Below are 22,236 nucleotides of genomic sequence, written 5' to 3'. Positions count from 1 at the left end.
ACGGAAATCATAGCTTCCATTTGCATTACCATTGATTTCAATGGTAATGCTTCCATTGCAATTGGTTTCCATTCGTTTCCAGGTTTTCCTGGAAACAATAGTGTAGTCGACTATGCTATTGTTTCCGCAAAAAAAAAAACGGAAGCCTTACAGAATGGAATCAAACGGAAACCAACTGCAACGGAAGCATTACCATTGAAATCAATGATAATGCAAATGAAAGCTATGGTTTCCATTTGGCTTTCCATTCATCGGTGTCTCCAACGGAGAGGTCGAACAGAACCTGTGAACGGATGCCTGACGCTGATGTGAACAGGCCCTAAGCCTTATTTGCGCCTCCACTTGGTGTTTTGTTTACTAAATTTAGTACCCAATTGGTCAGGGTGGTAGAAGCATATGGCCATATGGATGCAGCCTTCTGTTCCTTTAGATCAGGATTTTCTTTTCACAATCTTTCCACTTTGGCAGTGGTGCTTACTATTTCAGAATACAAAGGGGATTGCCAACAAACTAGTGATGCCCCTATGGTTTAATATGTAGAGTTTATATATTATAAAAGTATTCCTTTGAAACCCATAGAAGTTTTCCATTGGAAAGTGGGAAAAGAAGAAATGGTAGAGGGCATGTGTTGTATTCTTCACAAGCATGACTGTATCCTCAGAAAGCAACATATGAATACAGACAGGAAGTCTTTTCAATACAGTGACTTATAATGCAACCCTCCAGTTTGTAAAAATGTGTTGAAAATTTGTGTGAAATTATTATAATGCATACAGGTTTTAAGTTGCTTAAAGAGAATGTCTACATTGGCGACTTTCCAATTTTGCTATTTGCCAGAATTCCTATTGTTCCTGAGAATACTAATATGGAGTTGTGAAGTCCCATGATTTTTGTTAAAATAAGATATAATTAGCCAACCTCTAAATGTGCCACTGCCAAGAGATAAGTACCCCCTGCTCCGTATCTTTACAATGAGTGTTTGGGGACATGTGCAGATGTGGAGTGCACTACTTTGCGCCAGGGTTCTTTCGTATTTGCAGCTAACATAGAATGTTTTTTTTTGCATTGTGTTATGTGAGTAATGAAATATTTTGCGTTAGAAATCTGTTTGTACAAAACCAATGGGTTGTCAAATGTGCATAAACTCATAAAAAATGCATGTGATAGACTTGAGAAATCACCTTATAAGTGAATTGATGGCCTAAATTAATGCAGATCACTATTTCTGGCATGGATCTTTAATATCCATAATGGAAAAGCTATCTAGGATTTTAATTTGTATGTTGATGAAGCTTAGATTAGTTAGTCGTGGTCTGGAATAGAGCACTTCACTCGTGGATCAGGGTCACGTGTCGGCGGATGGACTTAATTTTACCCCCTACACACTATGCTATACTTTCTGCTGAGTTTGGAGTTCCAGGACAAGATCTATTGCCAGTAGGCTACAGGTAGAAGCTGTGGTTTACTAGTTTAATATGTAGTTTGCTCTGAAAATTTTTAATAAAAAGCCCCAACTGGGAGTTACAGTCAAATGCTGGACCCTCTTCCTATCCCAGACACCTTCAGTACTGCACTGTGTCAAAGAAAAACTTAGAAATTTTATCATAAAATGCATAAACCAGTGCCAGTGACCAGTGTAGGAGTCCACGTAGTAATGTTAGTAAATAAGTAAGGAAGGAAGCCAATGAACATATCTAGCCTTGTGGTTGAGAACGTGCGATGGCTATGCAGTAGCTGCCTCCTCTACATTTTCTATGAAGATAAATGCAATGTGTTGCTAGGAGGAAAGGCTGAGTGTAGTATTCTACAATGAGATTACTGAATGGAAGAAAAATATTTACCCCTATGATCACTTTAGACCACGTAGCTCCTATTCCGACACCCTCCAAAAATATCTGCATACGCATGTGGAATAGTATTACCAGCTCATCTTTAAAGAAACCCTCCAGTCTCAAAAAAAAAAAGACTATACATTGGAAATATATGGTCAACTTACCTTCTTCCCTGCTCCTGAGTGATCCAGCCTCTGTTCCTGCGTTCCGGTACCCCGTTTTCCACTTTTTTAGATGGCCGCCACACTCAGACTTTGCTCAGGAGTAATTTTTTGGAAGTCTGAGACACGCCTGCACCCAGTCCATTGCCCTCTGATGGAAAAGCGCTGATGACATCGGGGCATGCTAGACACAACTCTGATATGGGCCAATGTCAACAGTGCTCGTCTATTGGAGGGCAGAGGAAGGGGTTGTGGGCGTGTCACAGACTTCCGAAAAAGCCCTCCATTGCAAGACTGCGGTGGCCATCTTGGAGAGCGGTGGAAAACGGGGGATTGGAACACAGAAACGGAGGATTATTCAGGAGCGGAGAAATAGGTAAGTTGACTATACATTTCCAATATATAGTTATTTTTTGGGGGGGAATAGAGGGTTGCTTGAACTGCTTGCAATCTACATAATCCATGCCTCCCCACGTTTGAATCCTAAATCACAGGACATTTAAGCCCAGCACATGTTACAACCAGGAACAACATGAAAACTGCCTGAACTGTCCCTTTGTATGCATATAAGGAATAAGTTGAAGCTTCTGTGCCCCAATGCATAATCTTTAACAGGGCACACCGCCTACCATGAGCTCTTTCTTTCGCCTCCCTCCTCAGTTTATGAGACTCCATTGCCTCTAGTATATCCTCGCCCCGACTCAAATGATGCACCAGTTTCCCACTAGAGTCCCACTCTTCCCTATTCTTCCAACCTTTAAAATGTTGTGCTTGGGCTGCTAAGTAATATATCCACGCATTTGGAATAGCTAATCCTCCCTTTTCCGTTGGTAATTGTAATTTTTCCAATTTAATCCTGGGGATCCCCCTTTTCCACACTAAGTCCCTAAACAGATTATGTATTCTCCTGAACCAATATTTAGGCAACCACACTGGGGCATTATGCACCACATAAAGAACCTGAGGCATCAGAATCATTTTAATCAGGTTTGCTCTTCCTAGCGCTGAAAGTGGTAGTCCAAGCCATATTCTGGTCTTATCTTTTAGTTTGTCCAATAATGGTTTCACATTCAGCGCAACAAAATCCTGCACCCTCCCCGAGACCTTAATCCCCAGATATTTAAATTCCTTAACACAAGGTACAGCAATTCCCCCCACCACCAGTGGCCCCTCCAATGGTTTGAGTGGCAGCAATGTCGACTTACTCCAATTAATTTGAAGCCCTGAAAATTTGCCAAACCGTTCCACTATGGTCATTATCAACGGCAGTGACCGAACTATCTCTCCCAGGAATAGTAAAATATCATCCGCATATAATGCTATGCGTTCCTCCAGCTCCCCACATCGAAACCCTTCTATACCCGGATGTTGCCTTACCACATTTGCCAGAGGTTCGATCGCTAGAGCGAATAATAGTGGGGAAAGTGGACATCCCTGACGCGTCCCCCTCTCTAGTCTAAAGGAATCTGACATCCGCCCATTGGTTCGAATCCTAGCCACCGGTTCCTTATACAGCAATTTTACCCATGTTATAAAATTTCTCCCAAATCCGAACCGCTCCAAAACAGCCCACAGATACCCCCACTCCACACTATCAAATGCCTTAGCCGCGTCTAAGGACAACACTGCTCTACCCTGTGTATCTGCAGCCTCTGTCTGCAAATTCAAGAATAATCTTCTCAGATTAACTGCTGTAGATCTTGATGGCATAAATCCCGACTGATCCGGGCCCACTATCTTAGTCACCACTCTTGTCAGCCTTTTAGCCAGAACCTTTGCCAAAATTTTTACATCTGCGGACAGCAGGGATATTGGTCTATAAGAATCCGGCTGTGTTCGATCTTTCCCCTCTTTAGGAATGACTACTATTGCCGCTTCATACATAGTCTGTGGCAGTCGTCCCCTGGCAAAACTATCTTGGAACACCTCTAATAACTCTGGCAGAAGCTCCCCCCCATATGTTTTGTACATCTCTGTAGGTATACCATCCATGCCTGGAGCCTTTTCATTAGCCATAGAACTCACTGCTTCCTGCAATTCCTCCAATGTAATTGGCTCTTCCAGCCACTCTCTCTCCTCCTCCCCTAAGGTAACCCACTCCATTTCCTCTAGATAGTCTGTCAATAGATCTTCCGGATAATCTACCCTCGTACGATACAGCTCGGTATAGAAGGATTTCAACACATCCAGTATGTCCCCTGTTTCTCCAACCAGTGTCCCCTCTTTGTCCTGCAATTGGTGGATGAACGCACCCTCCCGCTGAGGCCTAGCCATATTTGCCAGCAATCTGCCCGTCATTTCCCCCTCCTCATAATATTTTTGCTGCAAAAACAACCTTTTATTAGCTGCCTGTTCTAGTTGATGTTCCTTTAGTAATTTTAGGGCTACCTTCCACTGGGCCTTCGTTTCTGCTGTATTATTAGCTACATGAGTCTCCTCGGATAATGTCACCCTTTCCAGTAGATGTTTTCCCACCTGTCGTGATCTATTTTTAATGGTCGTGATTTCCCGGATATACACCCCCCTGATATTCGCCTTCATAGCATCCCATAAGATATCTATAGGTACCGTACCTTTATTAAACTCAAAGTACTCCTGCAAGCTCGCAGTTATTATCTCCTCCCCCACTAGTCGTATCCAGAACGGATTTAGCCTCCAATGCAGTCTTAGCCCCCCTATCTGCGGACTAGTTCGAACTTTCAATATCATTGGGGAGTGATCAGACAGTGACCTTGGCAGATATTCCACCCCTTCCACACACTCAATCCCTAACCCGTTACTAAACATCAAATCTATTCTAGACAACGATCCATAAGTAGATGACACACAAGAATATTGCGTAGTAGAGGGCCACTTTGCCCGCCAAATATCCGTGTACCCCACCTCTATCATGTACTTCCCAAACCGCGTCAGAACAGCCTCACCTACCCCCCTCCCTTTTGGAAATTTATCACGTCTTATATCCATTACATTGTTGAAGTCTCCCATAAGTATAGTCGGGACCATCGGCCAACTAGCCAGCCTTTCCAACACTTCTCTTATTGGAACCACCGAGTATGGGGGAGGTACATACAGTACCACAATTATACATTCCCAATTAAACAACTTACAATGTACCCCTACATATCTGCCCTCTCCATCTTTAAAGGAAGCCAAACAGCAAAAAGGTACATCCCTATGAACCAGGAGACTAACCCCCCTTGAATATGTGGAATGATAGGAGTGAAAGCTGTGTCTAATCCACACCCTATGTGTCTGTTGCACCGTATCAGCGGTAAGATGCGTTTCCTGTAGTCCCATCACTCCAGCAGACTGCCCTTTCAGAAAGTCAAATATAGCTCGCCGTTTTGTTGCCTCTCCCATACCTCTCACATTCCAGGACAAAAGATTTACCCTACCCCCCATCTATCCATTTTTTTTTATCTGACAGAGGCCATTACCCTTGAATCCAGTGCCAATCAGAGCGTACTGCATTTCCAACTCCCTTTCCCTCCAAAACATTCTCCTCCCTCCTCCCCCCTCCCTAGCCCGCCCAACATTCCAGAAACTTACCCTCCAAAGAGGGCCCGGGCTGGTGAAGAAATCTCCACCAATGTGACTGTTCAGCTTCCCATTTACACTGCAGAAACACATCTTTTCCCACAATATAAACCTGAGAACCACAAACCTCCCGCCACCTTACTACCATAGACACATAGCATTTTAGTGACTCCAACATCTTCAATTAACCTGACATCTCTGTCTTTCCTTCAGCATTATAAACCTAGAGGCTGCAGCCCCAAATTAGAACAGTAAAATAATAAAATGCAGAAAAAACAATGCCTTATTCCTCTGTGCGGCGCATCCTCCTTTTTCATAGTAAGCAGAGTCCCCTCTTCAACCATCCACCTGACAATCACGCAGCAGCTTCCTCTCGATTCTGACGAAGGCGATCCTCGTGACTGTCCAGCCATCTTAACGCATCTTTTGAGTTCTCAAAAAATTGTACAGATCCCAGCGCCGCAACTCGAAGTTTCGCCGGGTACAACATGGAGTATTGAACACGCAGATCTCTCAGTCGTCGCTTGATATCCAGAAATTGCATCCTTCTTTTCTGGACCTCTACAGAAAAATCCGGGTAAAATGACACTTTCACACCATTCACCCGTATATCCTGCTTTTCCCGGGCCTGGCGAAGAATTAAATCTCTGTCCTTATAATGAAGCAGCTTTACCAGCACAGGTCTTGGCGGCCGTCCAGGTGGACCCGGGCGAGTTGGTACTCTATGGGCTCTTTCCACCGCAAACAATGGTGTCAACGACTCCTTGCCAAACACCTCCAGTAACCATTTTTCGAAATAGGAATCCGGATTGGACCCTTCCACTTTTTCGGGTATTCCCACCATCCGTACGTTATTGCGACGTAGACGGTTCTCCAGGTCATCCGTTTTAGATAACAAATAAGTAACATCCACAGCTACCGCATTTACATCTCTCCTCATGGGCAGCATTCTGTCTTCCACATCACTGACTCTACCTTCCACCGCTGTTGTACGCTCCGACACCTTCTGCAGATCGTGCCGTATTATGGAAATATCCTCCTTTATTCCGCCCACCTGGCAAGTGAGTTTAGCTAGCGTGGCATTACATAGGCTTACCGCCGAAAAAACATCTGCCAACGTAGGCCCAGGCTTATTTGAATTGTGCGGGCCTCGATCCAGCCCTCTTCCTCAGCTGCCTGCAACATCTTCTCCATTCTCCTCCTCCTCCTCTGAGTCCACCTGTGCCCGCAGCGGTTCATATCTGGACCCGGAGAAACCTGCCTGCTTTTTCCCTCCTCCTGTCATCTCTCCTCCAGCATCTGCCTTCACTGGTGTCTTTCTGGCAAAGCGCTCCAGTCGGGATGCCGCCGCCCCTCTCAAGTCTCTGCTCTCTGCCATCACGCACATGTCGGCGCCATCTTGTAATCCCAGCTCACCTTCCTCTGCCGCCTTAGACTTCCTTGAACGGGTCATTACAGCCTCCAGATTCTGCAGAATAGTGTCACCAGGTTCTCCTCCTTCTCCCCTCTCTGCACAGGTATGTCTTCGTTAGAGAAATTCAGCCACAGGATGTGTTTCAGGATATCGGCAGCGGGAGCTCCGGTTCCTGCGTCTGCTCACATACGCCGCTAAGCCACGCCCCACCATGAGCTCTTTCTAATACTGATTTGTCCTTTTGTGGCAGAGGGGCCTTTGGGCTGCCTCATGCTTCAGGGCCCATGTGCGACTGCTGCTTCTACACCCCTATAGCTATGACCCTGAATATACAGACTCTCTACCGTGTTGCTGTCCAGTTCATGTGACAGTCCCATGAAAAATGGGACTGCTGGAAGGTATGATAATCCGTGTTACTACTACAATCACTAAAGCAGTCAATCGTAAGAATAATTTTTATACCCTCTATTGTCTCAAATCATAGTATAATGTAATGAGCTTCTGTATTGGATCAGGTTGAAAAAGCAATAAAAATATACTATAAAAAGAGAATGATTTGTAAATGATTAAATAAATGATATTGCAATTTGAAGTCACCCGGGAGTTCTGTTACCATAGAAATGAACAAGGCCTGGCACAGCCCTATGACATGTCCCACAGATCCACGATGGCTTCCAAAACATTTTCAGTGAGATGTCCTTTATAATGCACTGAACATTGCAGGGAACTCATTGATTATTTACCGTTACATGAGAACTCAGCGTTTACACAAATCTAAACTTCACTTTCTTATCATAAATTATAAAGTGACAGCTCCTTTAGACAGATTACTTTACAAGAACTATTGGAATTGCTTGTCTACGCTTCCTATTCACACCACCAGTTGAAAACGACAGCTATTTCTCCGCTGCTATGTAAAAATATGTCTGCTTTAAGGTAGCAGGCCCCTGCCCACCTGTAATGACATCCGCAGTCTGTGTTAGCATTTGGTACATAGCGAGCAGCAGGAGTCGTGGGCTTCACATTGGGAATCAAGACGCAGCTCCAGAGCTGCACTCGATGACTGGTGGCCAAGAGATGGATGCAACACCACGCAGATCTCAGCCACATCTTGTTATGTTAGGCTAATTGATTCTTGTGCATAAATCTACAGGGCCATTGAGTTATATTCAGCTATGAATCAATCATAAAGTCACAAGGCCCACACTGAAATTGGAAAACAAAATCTAATTACTAGCTGCTATAATTACTGGACACTCGAAGGATGCCCAAGGCAATGTGTTCTGAAGGTGTTTTAAGTAAGCACTCCATCATGTAACACCTACTGTAACATGGAATGTCCATTAACCGATGCAATAGTGATGTCACCTCATGTTATATACTGTTGATCTAAGGTACACTATAAGTAAAAGATCTCATTTGTCTTGTACCGATTTTCAAATATATTTTTTTAAATGATAAATATGTTAATATTTTAATTGGTAACTTAAAATTTTAATAAATCATTAAATAAAATTAGACAAAAATGTTTTCAAATGTTGTTTTCTTAAATTGGAATACTTGAGATTTGAGAATTTTGTGCAATTACCAAAAATATATCTGATTTAAAGGCATAAAACATATTATGAAAGGAAACAATCTGCATTCTGAATCTTTATTCAAAGGGATTGTCCACTTTTGACAAGCCTGTTTTTGTTATGGTGGTCCCCTGGTAATAAGCTGATCACAGGGTGCCCTCATGCTGCGACGCCCAGTAATCAGCTGTAATATGTGGTTGAATCTAGCCGCTAATGTTTATCTCGCCTGCAGTGCCACCACAGGGGAATTTAGGTATTACATGGTACCCATTGAAATCAATGGGATGTCCATTTAATGCAGGGTTCTCCACAGACAGAGACACTCTTTGTAGCAACTCTCCACTCTATATTATTGATGGTGGTCCCGAAAAACTCCCTTCTGTAAATTAAAAATGTGCTAATAAATATATTTTGAAAACCATAGTTTCCTGCTATCTCAGGCTTCTGAGGGCATTTGTTTTGAGTGGAGTTTAGAGCATAAATTCACTATTGAAAGACAGTTTACATAGACTTACGAGTCTACATGAAATATTTAACAACTTTGCAAATATATTGAATTACTGTTTTGTACACTTGTACTTATCCTGAGTTACAGCCAGTGTTTTAGCCCATCGTCTTCCACAGCTGCATTTGCAATTCTCCAGATGACAGAGCTCATATCTCTCAGTATTCCATGCTTGTTCAGTGTCTACACAGGGCTTGTGATGTGAATTATGGGAAGTACTGTCTGTACACTAGGTAGCGCACAGTAAACTGATTCCGGAATAATGTTCTCTCCCAGAAGACAGTGCAGCAGAATACATGTTATTATAGAAGCTTGGCCGAATTGTTACTGATGTTTCAGCTTGCAAATTGGTTGTAGTAGTGACCAATATAATTGTGAATCCAGATGTGGACACCTCAAGGCCTCTTAAAGACCAGATTGGTAACACCTTGTGGCAATAGGCTTTAACCTGTCACTGTGTTTTTGGCTCAGCTTTTTTGTAGATATTATACATAAGTAATTGAAACATATTTTTCTCTTATTGGAACTGTGCGTTATGAAAACTTTCTGAGTTTCTGCTCCTGTATTAATCGTAGTCAGTGTAAAGAACATTGTAATCTAGTTTTATTGATTTCACGTGGTTTATTACTTTATTGCAGTGAAAGTATTAAGAAGAAAATCTGATTTAGTGATCATGTAATACAGCATTTCAGCAGTCTTAAGAGTAACCAATATCGATCCAGCCATTTCTAATCAGCAGCATACCAGTAATAGATGTTGTTTGTAGCAGTGTCTGCTAGCAAATCCAAAATCTATCTGTAAAGGATCTGCCAGGCACAACTTCTGTGTATACTCCCATAGTTAATCAGTCTGCACCTGAGTCTATGTCTCTGAGACTGACTCCATCTTCCACCACTCAGGATGGCAGGCTTAGGAGTGGGAGAGCCTATCGCAGCCTGGCCAGACGGAGCTAGCTCCCGCCCTCTGTCTATTTATACCTGCCTTTCCTGTTCCTCCTTTGCTTGTGATTCTTCTCGTGTGGTTTCCTGGCCCAGCTACAGCTACACCTATAAAATACTCTATCATACTACCTGTATAATACTACCGGTTGGACTTCTTTGAGGACCAGAATTCAACACTGCACTTCAGAATTATCAGAAACCCTAAAAATGTATACCCAGCTTTCTTAAGGCCTCAGTGTTCTTTGACATTTTTTAGTTGGTCACATTTTTTTTTCCATCTCTGTATAAAAAGTTTGGCTTTTTTAGTGTCCACGGGCTCAGCCACAGGTTTTTGTATACAACTTTCCAGTACAGCCACATATTTACTGCTTTATAAGACAATACTTTGTGATAATTGAATTCTGGAGTAGCTGGTGCCCGAATTCTTCTGTATGCAACATTTTTTCTGCTTTCTATGAGGGGCACTGTGCCATATAAGAGGACAGCGATACTATTAACAGGCAGAGTTGTAATGGCATATCATTATTATTATGCAAAGAAGTAACACTAGATAGACCTATCTCACTATACACGAGTGAAAACTTCCTTTTAAAAATGTAAATCCAATACATATTCTATTCAATGTGTCATTGCATGTAATATTTGGGAGGTACCGAATATTTTGCATATGGACCCAGAGACTTCAAGCTAAAAGTACAATATACTGAATGTGAATGTTGGTTTTTATTGTATTTCATCATCGATAAAATAAAGGCTTTTGTTCTGAGAAAATATCTGAACTTGTGAAATTCAGTGTTTTAGTTATAGGAAGGAAGAGATTGTAGTCGCATCGGGGACTTGTGCCTGAGGGTCTCTTCCGCCACACAAAAAAACAGCAGTATCATATAGTATGATATAGGATATATTGATCCTATATCATACTGGTGTGTAATTACACAACTGTAGGTTAAGTTTCAGGGGACCCTGCTATATATACTGTGCCCCCGAAGCTTCAAGCTACGCCACTGAATCAATTGCACCTGCAGTATTGCATCCATAAGCTATTAGGAACATATGTAAATGGTTGGATACATTTATTTTTCGTGATTAACAATGCCCTGTAGAGTTTTCTAGTTGGAAAAGCAAAGCAATTAAAAATTTACAACATGGTGTCACGTAAGACGAAGTAGTGATTCCCCCATATGGGGTGCCATGCCCCTAAGATATATTAAATAGTTAAATGGGTAATTGACTGCCAAACTGAAGTGAGAAGTTTACATGTGAAACAAGAACCTCTAAATAAATTCCATTTCACAAAGGGGAGGAAGTCCTGCATTTCTCTGACCTTGACATTTCAGAACATGTTCGGCAGCAGAACCATACACTTAGTGTACGTGCCCGGGGAAATGGAATGTGTTCTAAGTGAGATTTCCATCATTTTATAAACAGCACGCTGAGTGGGACCATTGACATTTGTCTTCTTCTAACTAATATACAAGGCCAGAAAATGCTTAATGGTCAGGACATTGCCTCTAAGTGGGTGACCACGGCTCAGGTATGCAGGTCCGCACTACCAGTAATCTGCGGCCAGGTCATTTACTTTTCCCATTTCCATTTTCTACCAGGACAGATTGATTTATACGACTTGAAAATGATGTAGTAGCTCCAACAATAAAACACTGCGATATGAGGAGGGAATGTGTACTGTGATATTCCGGGACTCAATGTTATCTAAGTAATATTTCACCAAATGCATGGAAATCTACATACATGGATAATTCTAGTTGCACTTATTGCTATTCTGCCATTATAAGGGTATGTTCACACGTAGTGTAAGCACTGCAGATTTTCGGCAACATATTTCATTGTGGAAAATCCACAGCTTATTAGAGTAGTAGCAGAGTGGATGAGATATGAACAAAGCTCATCTACATGCTGTGTAAAAAATTGGCGGAAAAGATGTTCATAAATTGGCCTGTGGTGCGTTTTTTTTAGCCCGCAGCATGTCGATTTATGCTTTGGAATCGCTGCTTTTCTGCTGAAGGGTTTCCCCATTTAATTCAATTGGAGGTAGAAATGTTGCATTTTTTTGAGGCAGAAAAGATGTGATTTTGCCACAAATATCGCAATTTAGAAAAAAAAACAACGTTTTTTTAAATGTAAAATGAATGAAAAAGTTTATACTTACAGCCCAGCCGTTGTCATAGTGACGCTTTCTTCTGTTCTCCATCCATGCTGGCCTCCAGGGATGACGTTTCATTCCATGTGACTACTGCAGCCAATCACAGGCTGCAGCGGTCACCTGGGCTGCAGTATATACTTTTTTTTTATTCCACCACTGTTTCGGCAGCAGAGATTACACAATTTGGTGCGGTTTATCGACCGGAATTCACTGCGGGTTCCAGGATGTATACGCTGTGTACTTATACACAGCGTTTCCGCGCTGTGTGAACATGGCCTAATGGTTAGGAATACAGTACATTAAATTATTAATGGGATGAAACTATTCAATGCTAAACTCCAAGCCCATTGGTTTTAACCGTACTAATAAGCAATTGCCGATTTGGCAAAATTGTTCTAGTCATAAAAATCACAATAATATATCTGGAGATGTATCAAACCTGGTGCAAAGTGAAAGTGAAAGAATTGTGTATAACAACCAATCAGAATGCTTTTTTCATTTTCAAAAGGGCATCTGAAAACTGAGAGCTGGAATCTGATTGGTTGCTATGGGCAACTCCTCCACTTTTTCTTTGCACAGGTTTTGATACATCTCCCCCATTGTAATGATTTTAATTATTTATTTTATTTCAGCCGAGTTTGCTTGTTATCGTTCACACATACATACCCACATTCACATATTGCATACATGTAGATGTATACAGAAGTACCATTTACTAGACAGCTCACAAAATCAGTTGTATTGCCTATGGAAACTAGTTAGACGCTTGATATAGTTTTTTTTAATTGTCTCTTGCGGAATAAAAACGTAAATCACACCAATATTCTGACTTTTTTCATATTGTTTTTCGTAGTGATTCATTGGTTCACCTAGATACAATTAGATTCTCTATTTGCAACTTAATTTGAGTTGTTAACTTTAAAGTATGTAGCTGGCGAATCTCTAAATCATGAAATTACTTCACCCGTGCCTAGTAATGGCTAAAGAATTACAAATCAATACATACATTGTGAATCTTAGTAAATTGATTCGCTCATCTAAAAGTTTTAACCTAACTTTATAGCAAAACATATTCAAGTGAATAGAAACAAAGCTGCAGTAATGCACAGTGGTCGGAGCCATCTGCTTCCGATACCGCCCTTTAAAAGTTTCGGTGCCCGGAAGCAGCCAGAACAGCTGATCGGTGCGGGGTCCGGGTGTTGGATCACCACCGATCATATACTGGTGACCTATCCTGTGGATAGGTCATCAGTATGAAAAACCACCACGTGCCTGTACAACCCCTTTAAGGTACTGTAGCAATGGGCTCCCCTACCTGCTGGGCCCTATAAGGCTGCACAGCTTGCACATATGATATGTCCACCTCTAAACATACGCAGAAATAATGTAGCCTGTATTGGTAAAAACAAAGAAATGATGTATTTTGTGGCATTATATTATTATGTACAGTTTGGGTATGTTCACACGCAAACGCAAAATATGTCTGAAATGACGGAGCTGTTTTCGCCTGAATTTCAGAAGTTTTTGCAAGTACTTGCGCTTTTCGCGGTGTCCATTACGGACGTAATTGGAGCTGTTTTTCAATGGAGTCAATGAAAAACGTCTCCAAAAACGTCCCAAGAGGTGTCCTGCACTTCTTTGATGCGGCCGTCTTTTGACAGCGACGCGTAAAATTACACCTTGTCTGAACAGAACATCGTAAAACCCATTGCAAGCAATGGGCTGATGTTTGCAGACGTAATGGAGCCGTCTTTTCAGGCGTAATTTGAGGCGTAAAACGCCTGAATTACGTCTGAAAATAAGTCGTGTGAACATACCCTAAGTGTCCGTATTTAATCCATTATAGCTTCCATTTATAGATTTATTGAGTTCTTGCGTGATGTATTCTATGAATTGCTGTATGTCACTGTATCTGTTTGTATACTAGTCAGTGACACGAAGAGTTCAAATAAGGCAAGGGAAGGATTTAAGAGATGGGCCTGATGTGGCCTCGATGTGTATCTTAAATCTACCATGTTTTCCTGTCACATTCCTCCGTGTGTCTTACACTAAAATGATCTGACAATAACCTTGCTTGTCTAAGAAATTTATGTCAAGAGTATTATCTAAGGAAAGGTCTCATGGTGGATCTGAAGGCAATTTTTCATATAAAAGAAATTCAGTTGATATTATAATGGATCACATACTAGGGACTAAAGCTTCCTCGGAATAACATTTGTTTCTGGCTAATATTAATGGATTCTTTGTCTTGTGAGAAGTATAGAAAGCAACCAATCAGATTACAGTTCTCATTTTGCTAAAGCAGATTAAAATAGAAACTGTGCCCTGATTGGTTGCTATGGGTAACACTTCTCATTATATTTTCACAGGTTTTTAGTCATTTCCTTTACTTTGCGCAAGGTTCTCCTAAATTTTCCCAGTACTGACGACCATGGGGGTTGTGATCTCCCTGTATTATTGAGATCATGATGACACCAGTCATTGAGTCAACTTCTCTAACAACTTTCCCTAGTGGTTTTTGGGAAATCTTGGTAACAATATGGCCACTATTACATCAACATCAGGAGTTGTCACGCAGCTTTCCCAGACTCCGGAACTGTAAATAGATTTTTTTATGCAGTGATCCTGGAGTCAGGGTTGGCACTGACGATAGGAAGAGTAGGTTGTCATCTAGGGCACCATTAAAGTGGGGGGGGTGCACTTTATTTTATTTTTTTTCTTTAAAAGCAATGTTTTGCCTTTAAATTTATTACCAATCAGTGTTTCCCCATATAAATAAGAATGCTAGGGATTGGCCTGGAAAGTTGTGACAGGGGACAGTCAAATTAATTATTATCCATCTAAACATAGCCAAAAATAATCATATCACGCCACACATCTCAGGATATGTTAAGATATGAGGAAGGGTAAGGAAGGACACATCTTATAGGTACGTGAAGTTCTTGCAACTGTGTTATGCGCTACTGGGGTGATGCGGCTTCCTGTGTGTCACTCAACAAGTCGAGCTGATGAACAAGCACTTTTAATAAGTACAATTCTGTATTATCTACATAAAAGAGGCTTATGTTTAATGTCTCTTTGGTTGGCATGACACTGTATATTTGCATCACCGAATTTTGAGTTTGAATCTGACCAGGGCAACATGTGCATGAAGTTTTCATGATGAACAACCTATGTTCACATGAAGCTGTCTCAATATAACTACACAAAATTGCTTGTGACCTCCAGTTGTGACAGTGGTGCATTCTCAGCACAATACAGCCAAATGCTGGGCAATAATAATATTAATAATAGATATCAGCTAATAAAGGTATCATAGGTAAAAAATAAATAAATATTAGCAACTATTAATAGCAATACTATCCATCTATCTATCTATCTATCTATCTATCTATCTATCTATCTATCTATCTATCTATCTATCTATCTATCATCTATCTATCTATCTATCTATCTATCTATCTATCTATCTATCTATCTATCTATCTATCTATCTATCTATCTATCTATCTATCTATCTATCTATCTATCTATCTATCTGTGTATCTATCTATCTATCTTCACTTGCCTAAGTAGAGTCATGCGCTATTGAACATTTTATTCCCCTTTTTTCCCACCCATCCACCAAAGAAAGACACTTGACAACCGAGGTTGGATGTGAAATGGCCACAGCAGCCGTTTATTAATTTACATTGTTTTGAAATGCAATTTAATCCGAAACATTTGGATAACTACTTAGGAATTCAACCAGAGAATTCCTCCTATAATTCACAAGACCCAACATGGGTCAGAATCAGTAATAACAATCAACACTAATCAGAGCAGGGGAAGTCCTTGAAGCCATTTTCCCCAGTTTTTTCTTTAAGTTAGCCATCTGCAAACCACCACCAACTATTTACCTCCAGCCGTAAACCAGCTCGGAAGCACCACTCACCTCTGCAGATGGCTCCAACCACCAGAAGACCACTTCAAAGGGATAACACCCTATGAAGACTTCAAATTATATACCTTTTTAGGGGACGCATACCCCCAATGTGACCCCCCCACCATTTCGTACTGACCAACCTCAAGGACTCCCCCCGCCAGCTGCCATGACACCCAGACCTGCTCCAAAGAAATGAAAACAACAAGTTACATAAGAATACACCATAAGTACAAATGAGCATAGACAAACACACACATATAAAAGACCAAACAGAATGGACACAACCCAATTAAGGGCAGGAGGGTGGGAGCTTATGTTTTTACCATGTTCTTCCTCCCGCTGCTTCCGGCTCAATGCCGAAAACAGCGGGAAGAACAGATACCCGCACCCTAACTCCTCCCTTCCCCAACTCCTCCTTGTCCTCCCCTGCACTAACCCTTTCCTTCCCAATTAATTAACCCATTCCCTCCTATGGCAGTCATGGAGGCTTTCCCTTAAGCCCTCGGTGCTGCCGTCCAGCCTCTTCTATCTATCGATTGATCGATCGATTGATCGGTCTATCTATCTATCTATCTATCTATCTATCTATCTATCTATCTATCTATCTATCTATCTATCTATCTATCTATCTATCTGTCTGTCTGTCTGTCTGTCTGTCTGTCTGTCTGTCTGTCTGTCTGTCTATCTATCATCTATATGTCTATCTTGTACATATGATATGACTGACACAATAAATATACAGTATACAAGCTACCTCAGTTAATTCTTGCAATCAAGCGCTCTTGTTAGTTCTCTAGTCTTATATCTATTATTTTTTAGTTAATGGAGAATGCTACTTCTCTTATTAAAAATAAACTTGGCAGGACAAAATGATAGGTGATTAAGCCAGGCCTGGCAAGAGATTTTTGTCAGAGACGCTGCTTTTACAATCCTGTTTTTTTCTAGTGTGTTTCTAAGCAGTATGAATCTGGTAAGCGTAGATGAGTACATGACGTGCAGAATGCTGCTCTTGCATGTCGGCTGTAGAAGACTGCTGGAGACTGGCAGGTTTTCTCTTAAATCTACACTAAAAATGTACAGCACCTTGGCATCAGCTGACAAAAAAGTTCTCTTGGGGTCAAAATTAATTCCATATTATTTATATTGTGTGTCTCTCTCCATCCTTGTAGGAGCTATGCCGTCAACGGATGGCTGTCAAGTCTTCAGATCGTCCAGAAGCTCTGCACAGTTCTCGCATCAATAGCATCTCTTCACAGTTCAGTGATGGACCAATGGCCAGCCCCACCGCACGGAGCAGTACATCGTCTTGGAGTGAGGAGCCCGTGCAGTCAAACATGGACATCTCCACCGGTCACATGATACTGGTAATGATTATTGTTTTGATCCATTGTTTCTCCATACTTATAAAGCTTAATATCATTCACACGTGTATGTAAATGTTTCTGGAGGGTCTCAGACCTGGGGATATGGGGGATAAAGCAACGATCATGGGGGGAGGGGGTGACATTTTTCTGCACTTTCTATTTTTGGCCAGTTTTATAGTGTAATATGTTCAGTCACTATTATAGATTGTGCAAGGCAGAAACTTATGTATTATACTTTTTATTAAAACCATGATTGCAAATGATGTTGGATAAATGTTGAGCGTGCAATACTGAATTCTTATTCGGTTTATAAAAAAATAATGTAACATAATGTCTGCCGTTAACAAAGGAGCTTAAATTCAGTGCTAAAATCATAAAAGATATGTAGATAAAGGAAACATCTTAAAATATTTTATATAGCACCATTATATTCAGGTTGTAGTAGCTAAGAAAATAACCTATATTACTCATGGACATCCCCAACCAGCAGAATGCATGGGCGTATTTTTAGAAGGGACATGCATAATAATATTTAGCTCATAACTGAACTTTGGTACATGTGGAAGATTGACATTCACTATATTTATTCATTAAAGCATTACATGTATACTTTTGCAACCATTTTTATTCCTCCAATGTTTCTCAAATAGAAAACAAAGGAATTTTGTTCTATATATACAGCTCTTATGCAGATCTATTTGTCTCCATGGTTACAGACTACAAACAAATCCTGTGTGTAGTCTGATCCTGCAGTCAGTTCCATCTTCCCCTCCTATATTGTCTGTAGGTTAGCAAGAAGAGGGAAGAGTGGAAGTGGGGTAACACATGACGGCAAAATCAGACTACAAAGAGGGTATGTTTTAGTCTGTTACATGGAGACACATAGGTCTACACAGGTGCTGTATACATACATAGGTCTACACAGGTGCTGCATACATAACTGAATAATTATTTTTTATCAAAACCAATTAGATTTTATTTTTGCTGTACCTTAAGGCACTTGAGTTGACATCTTACTATAGAAGTGGTGGTCTTCCATGTATCCAAAAGTTGATATAAAAATGTTTTCGAAGTTTGTGTTCTGGACATACATGGAGTCTATGGAGGGATGCGTGACACATAGTAAAATAGGACATGTCCTATTTTTTCACGGACCCCTCACACGCTCCGTTGAAACAACAGTCACGTGAACGGCCCCATTGAAATACATAGTCCGTGCGACGACAGTTGTTTTAACGGACGTATCACAGACGTGATACACGCTCGTCTGAATGAGCCCTAAGACTTCATAGTCTTTAAGGCAGGTCATTTTACGCAGCCCTGTAGTGGCGGTCCATGAGATTGTAGCCCGGGGTCCAAATTTTATGTGTAGGCTATAATGTTACAGCATTTTCAGTGTTGAATAATATAAAATTTAGTTACTTGTACCTGAAGAACCCTAAACAAGTCATTCACCCAAGCTTTGGGCTGTCCATTTCAGTCTAGAATTATGTGACCCATGCCAATATTTGACTGGTTTACCTTGGGCCTTCTAGAAGAAAATATTTTGGGGGGCCTTTCTTCCATACATATGTAGAACCTGTGCACGTCCAATTTTAATTTCATCATTATCTTTGTTGTTATCATTGCACACGAAGGTCATATCATCAGTAAGGTCTAACAAGTAATCTTCAAATCAACTCATAAGAAAGAGATTCTAGTGGCAAGTGCCGCAGCTCCAAATGCGGTTGTCTTCTGATAAACCTTTGGGCCATGTATAATTGGGGGTCCTTTATTGCGTTAGAGCCTAGGCCCTCCGGAGAATCATCTTGAACTCTAGTGGGCCAGTCCGACCTTGCTCAAAAGTGATTACGGACTATAAATCATAGTCCTTTTAGACATGAGTGACCTATAACACATCCTGAAGACGTTACTTATAAATAGTTAAACAATATCTATTAAACAGATGATGACCTGCACTCACCAGCAAGTGTAAAATAGATCCATTGTTTTCTAAATAAATGCCGTTTCATTGTGGTATCCCTTTTAGGCTATGTTTAAACATAGAATCCTATGAATATTTAATGGTCTTTTCCCATTAGGCAGCTGCAGACTGTTTTTACATTACCTTTGGGCTTGTTCCACATGACTGATTTTGTTGCATGACCGGGTCGCTTGTGTTTTTATTATGTGGTAATTGTTTTTTTCACACGGGCAGTTGTCTTAGTGGATATTAGAGCTCCCAGGTTCAAGAGAGGAATATAACACTGAAGCTACAGACGTCAGTCATTTCACTAGTTCTTACTTGTCATTTTTTATGATATTTTCTGCTTCATTTTTTATTATACAGATTATTTTTTATCTTGTGAAATCCACAATGTTCATCATGTCAATGATAAATCTAGTCAACATGACATTTTTAGAAAGAAACAAAAAAAACCTGATCTAAAATGTTGATAAATGAGAAATATCTAAACAAATACATAGTAATACCGTGAAAAGAGTCATCACACTGAAGCCACCAAGAAAACCGATTCATTGCATGACCGCTTTATTACAGTAGGTAAAATATCTTCACAAATGAGGTTTGTCATAAGAACAAAATATAAATCGTCAATAGTTAACCATGTTTGTCACAGTGATTGAATATGCTAGAGCAAAGACGTAAAGAATAGTGTAATGAAAAACCGATGCAGTGAGTTGACCATAGAAAGTTGCCTAAAATTTAAGAAGAAGAGCACTGCAAGGGTGATGTTCAGTTAAATCTCTTTTTTAGCTATCCATGGTTGGACATACATTCATATCCAGTTCCATATGTGCCACAATCTTCATGCACACATGTGCAGTAATGTTTGGGTTTTGGAAAGTCCTTCATCAGAATTGTAATCTTTTCAGAAACATACACCCATGGTGGGGATGAACATTTCCGAATGTGCCACCAACACACTGTTCAGAATTCTAAAGCCTGGTTAAGGACTTTCCAACAACCCAAAAATAGCTGCACATAACTCTTAGGCCCCATGCACACGAACGGACATGTCTTATTACGGCGGTCTTCTGCGGTCCGGGCTCATTGAAAATAATGGTCGCGGCATTGTGCATTGCCCGCGATTTGCGGGCGGCTTGCGGCTGACAGTCCGCTGCCGGCCGACCCGAAATTCACGGCCGTGCACATGGCTACGGTCGTGTGCATGAGGCCTTAATGCATTTGTGGACATTTGGCACTGGATAAGCATTTATATTTACCAGAATAACTAATAAAGAGACTTTAGAGCTTCGCCCTCTGCTGTTCAGTTCTGGCTATAGCTTCATTAAAGCTTGGTCCCTTGACAGTAGTCATTTCTGGTAAAAGAAAAACATTCTCAAAAACATTAATAGGGCATTCTAAGTTACTGAAGGGGCACCCCTCTTTCAGGATCTCCATTAATTAACTAGAGCAAAGAGCAGCTACGGTGAGCATCTACCACTCAAGTTCCCAGCACGTCCATGTATTACACGGACAATCCATTGATATTAGTGGGCACTGTGTAATATTTCATTTCCCCTGTTGTGGTGCAGCAGAGGAAGGGAGCGCTTGCTACCAGGTCTAACCAAGGCCAAAGCTGACAAACTCTTCCAGCCAACTAATTAACATTTATTTTGTCAGTGTATGATTTCAGTATTCTCACAGACACTGATTACATAACTATTTTCATTTTCCAATATGTCTTAGACAAATGTAATGTATAATTTCATTGGTTCCTATGGGCATCTGCTCCAAGTTTTCCTCGCACCTGTTTTAATACTTACAGTAATTGTTGCACTTAAAGAGGACCTGTCACTCGGTCATATAATTTGGACTGGTTTACTGACCAGAATTACGCTGTCTTCATGATTCCAACGCTATTTATTTTTTTTTGTGGACCCCCCCAATTCCAGAGATATGGCCCACTTTTTTTTTGGCTCACTATATGCTAATTTACTGCAGTTAGCCAACAGGGTGGAGCTAGCTTCCCTGCCTCTGATGCTGACCAATCAGCGTGAGGCAGCTTGAGGGTAGTTCACGCCCTGTTGCCAAACTACAGCAAATTACCATACAGGGAACCAACACAACAGTGGGCCATATCTCTGAAACAGGGGGGTCCAGGAGAAAAAGAAAAACAGCGCTGGATTCAGAAAGACAGCACTATTCAGGTCGGTAAACTTGTTCAACTTATATAACACAGCAAGAGGTTCTCTTTAAGCCAAAACGTATTAGTTCTCCTCCGGTTTACCTGGCTTTACTGCAGACTTTCTGGATTCCAACCAAAATTCAAAAAGATTGGTTTATTGAGTTGTCATCAGTTTGGTTTTCTTGTGCGATCATGTCTTTAGTAAGAGAATTGGATTTTATGTTTGAGAATCCTTGTACAGCACAATGGAATAGACCTGGGGTATATAAGTACAAGATAATTAGGGTATGTTTACACATATTTCTCTTTTCCTCTCTGTTCCATTGACTATTTTGTTCAACAGACGTTCAGAAACAGATTTTAAAAGGCATCCCAGTGAATCAGAACTGTATCAGTTGTAATATATGTAACATTTTTTGTTGGCGCATATAGCATCCATCATCTGATCTGTGTTCCTTTCTGGGTTTTTTTTTTTTAACAATCAATTTTTGTTATCAATGGGATAACAGATGCAACAGATACAATTATTTTCAAGATGACATCATTTTTTCCACTGTTTATCCCATTGATTTTAAAATATGAACACTACATTGTAAATCACATACAGTTTAATGTATTATTTATGTATATAGCATTTAGTGCTTATATTACACATTACTCAATCTGTGGTCCAAGGAGCTAAAAAG

General features: G+C 40.7%; 1 protein-coding gene across 1 annotated transcript in view; it reads left to right on the top strand.

The window, feature by feature from the left end:
• Positions 1–22,236, top strand: part of PTPRN2 (protein tyrosine phosphatase receptor type N2) — a 721,223-nt gene that overhangs the window by 637,054 nt on the left and 61,933 nt on the right. Inside the window, exon 14 of the mRNA XM_075827406.1 lies at positions 17,226–17,420. Within this exon, the coding sequence (XP_075683521.1) occupies positions 17,226–17,420 (195 nt within the window). The remainder of the gene's footprint in view (positions 1–17,225; positions 17,421–22,236) is intronic.

Source organism: Rhinoderma darwinii, chromosome 5 (assembly GCF_050947455.1).
Source record: "Rhinoderma darwinii isolate aRhiDar2 chromosome 5, aRhiDar2.hap1, whole genome shotgun sequence".
Taxonomy (NCBI): Eukaryota; Metazoa; Chordata; class Amphibia; order Anura; family Rhinodermatidae; genus Rhinoderma; species Rhinoderma darwinii.
Note: the sequence above shows the minus strand (reverse complement) of the source record. Positions and strands in the feature narration are given on the sequence as shown.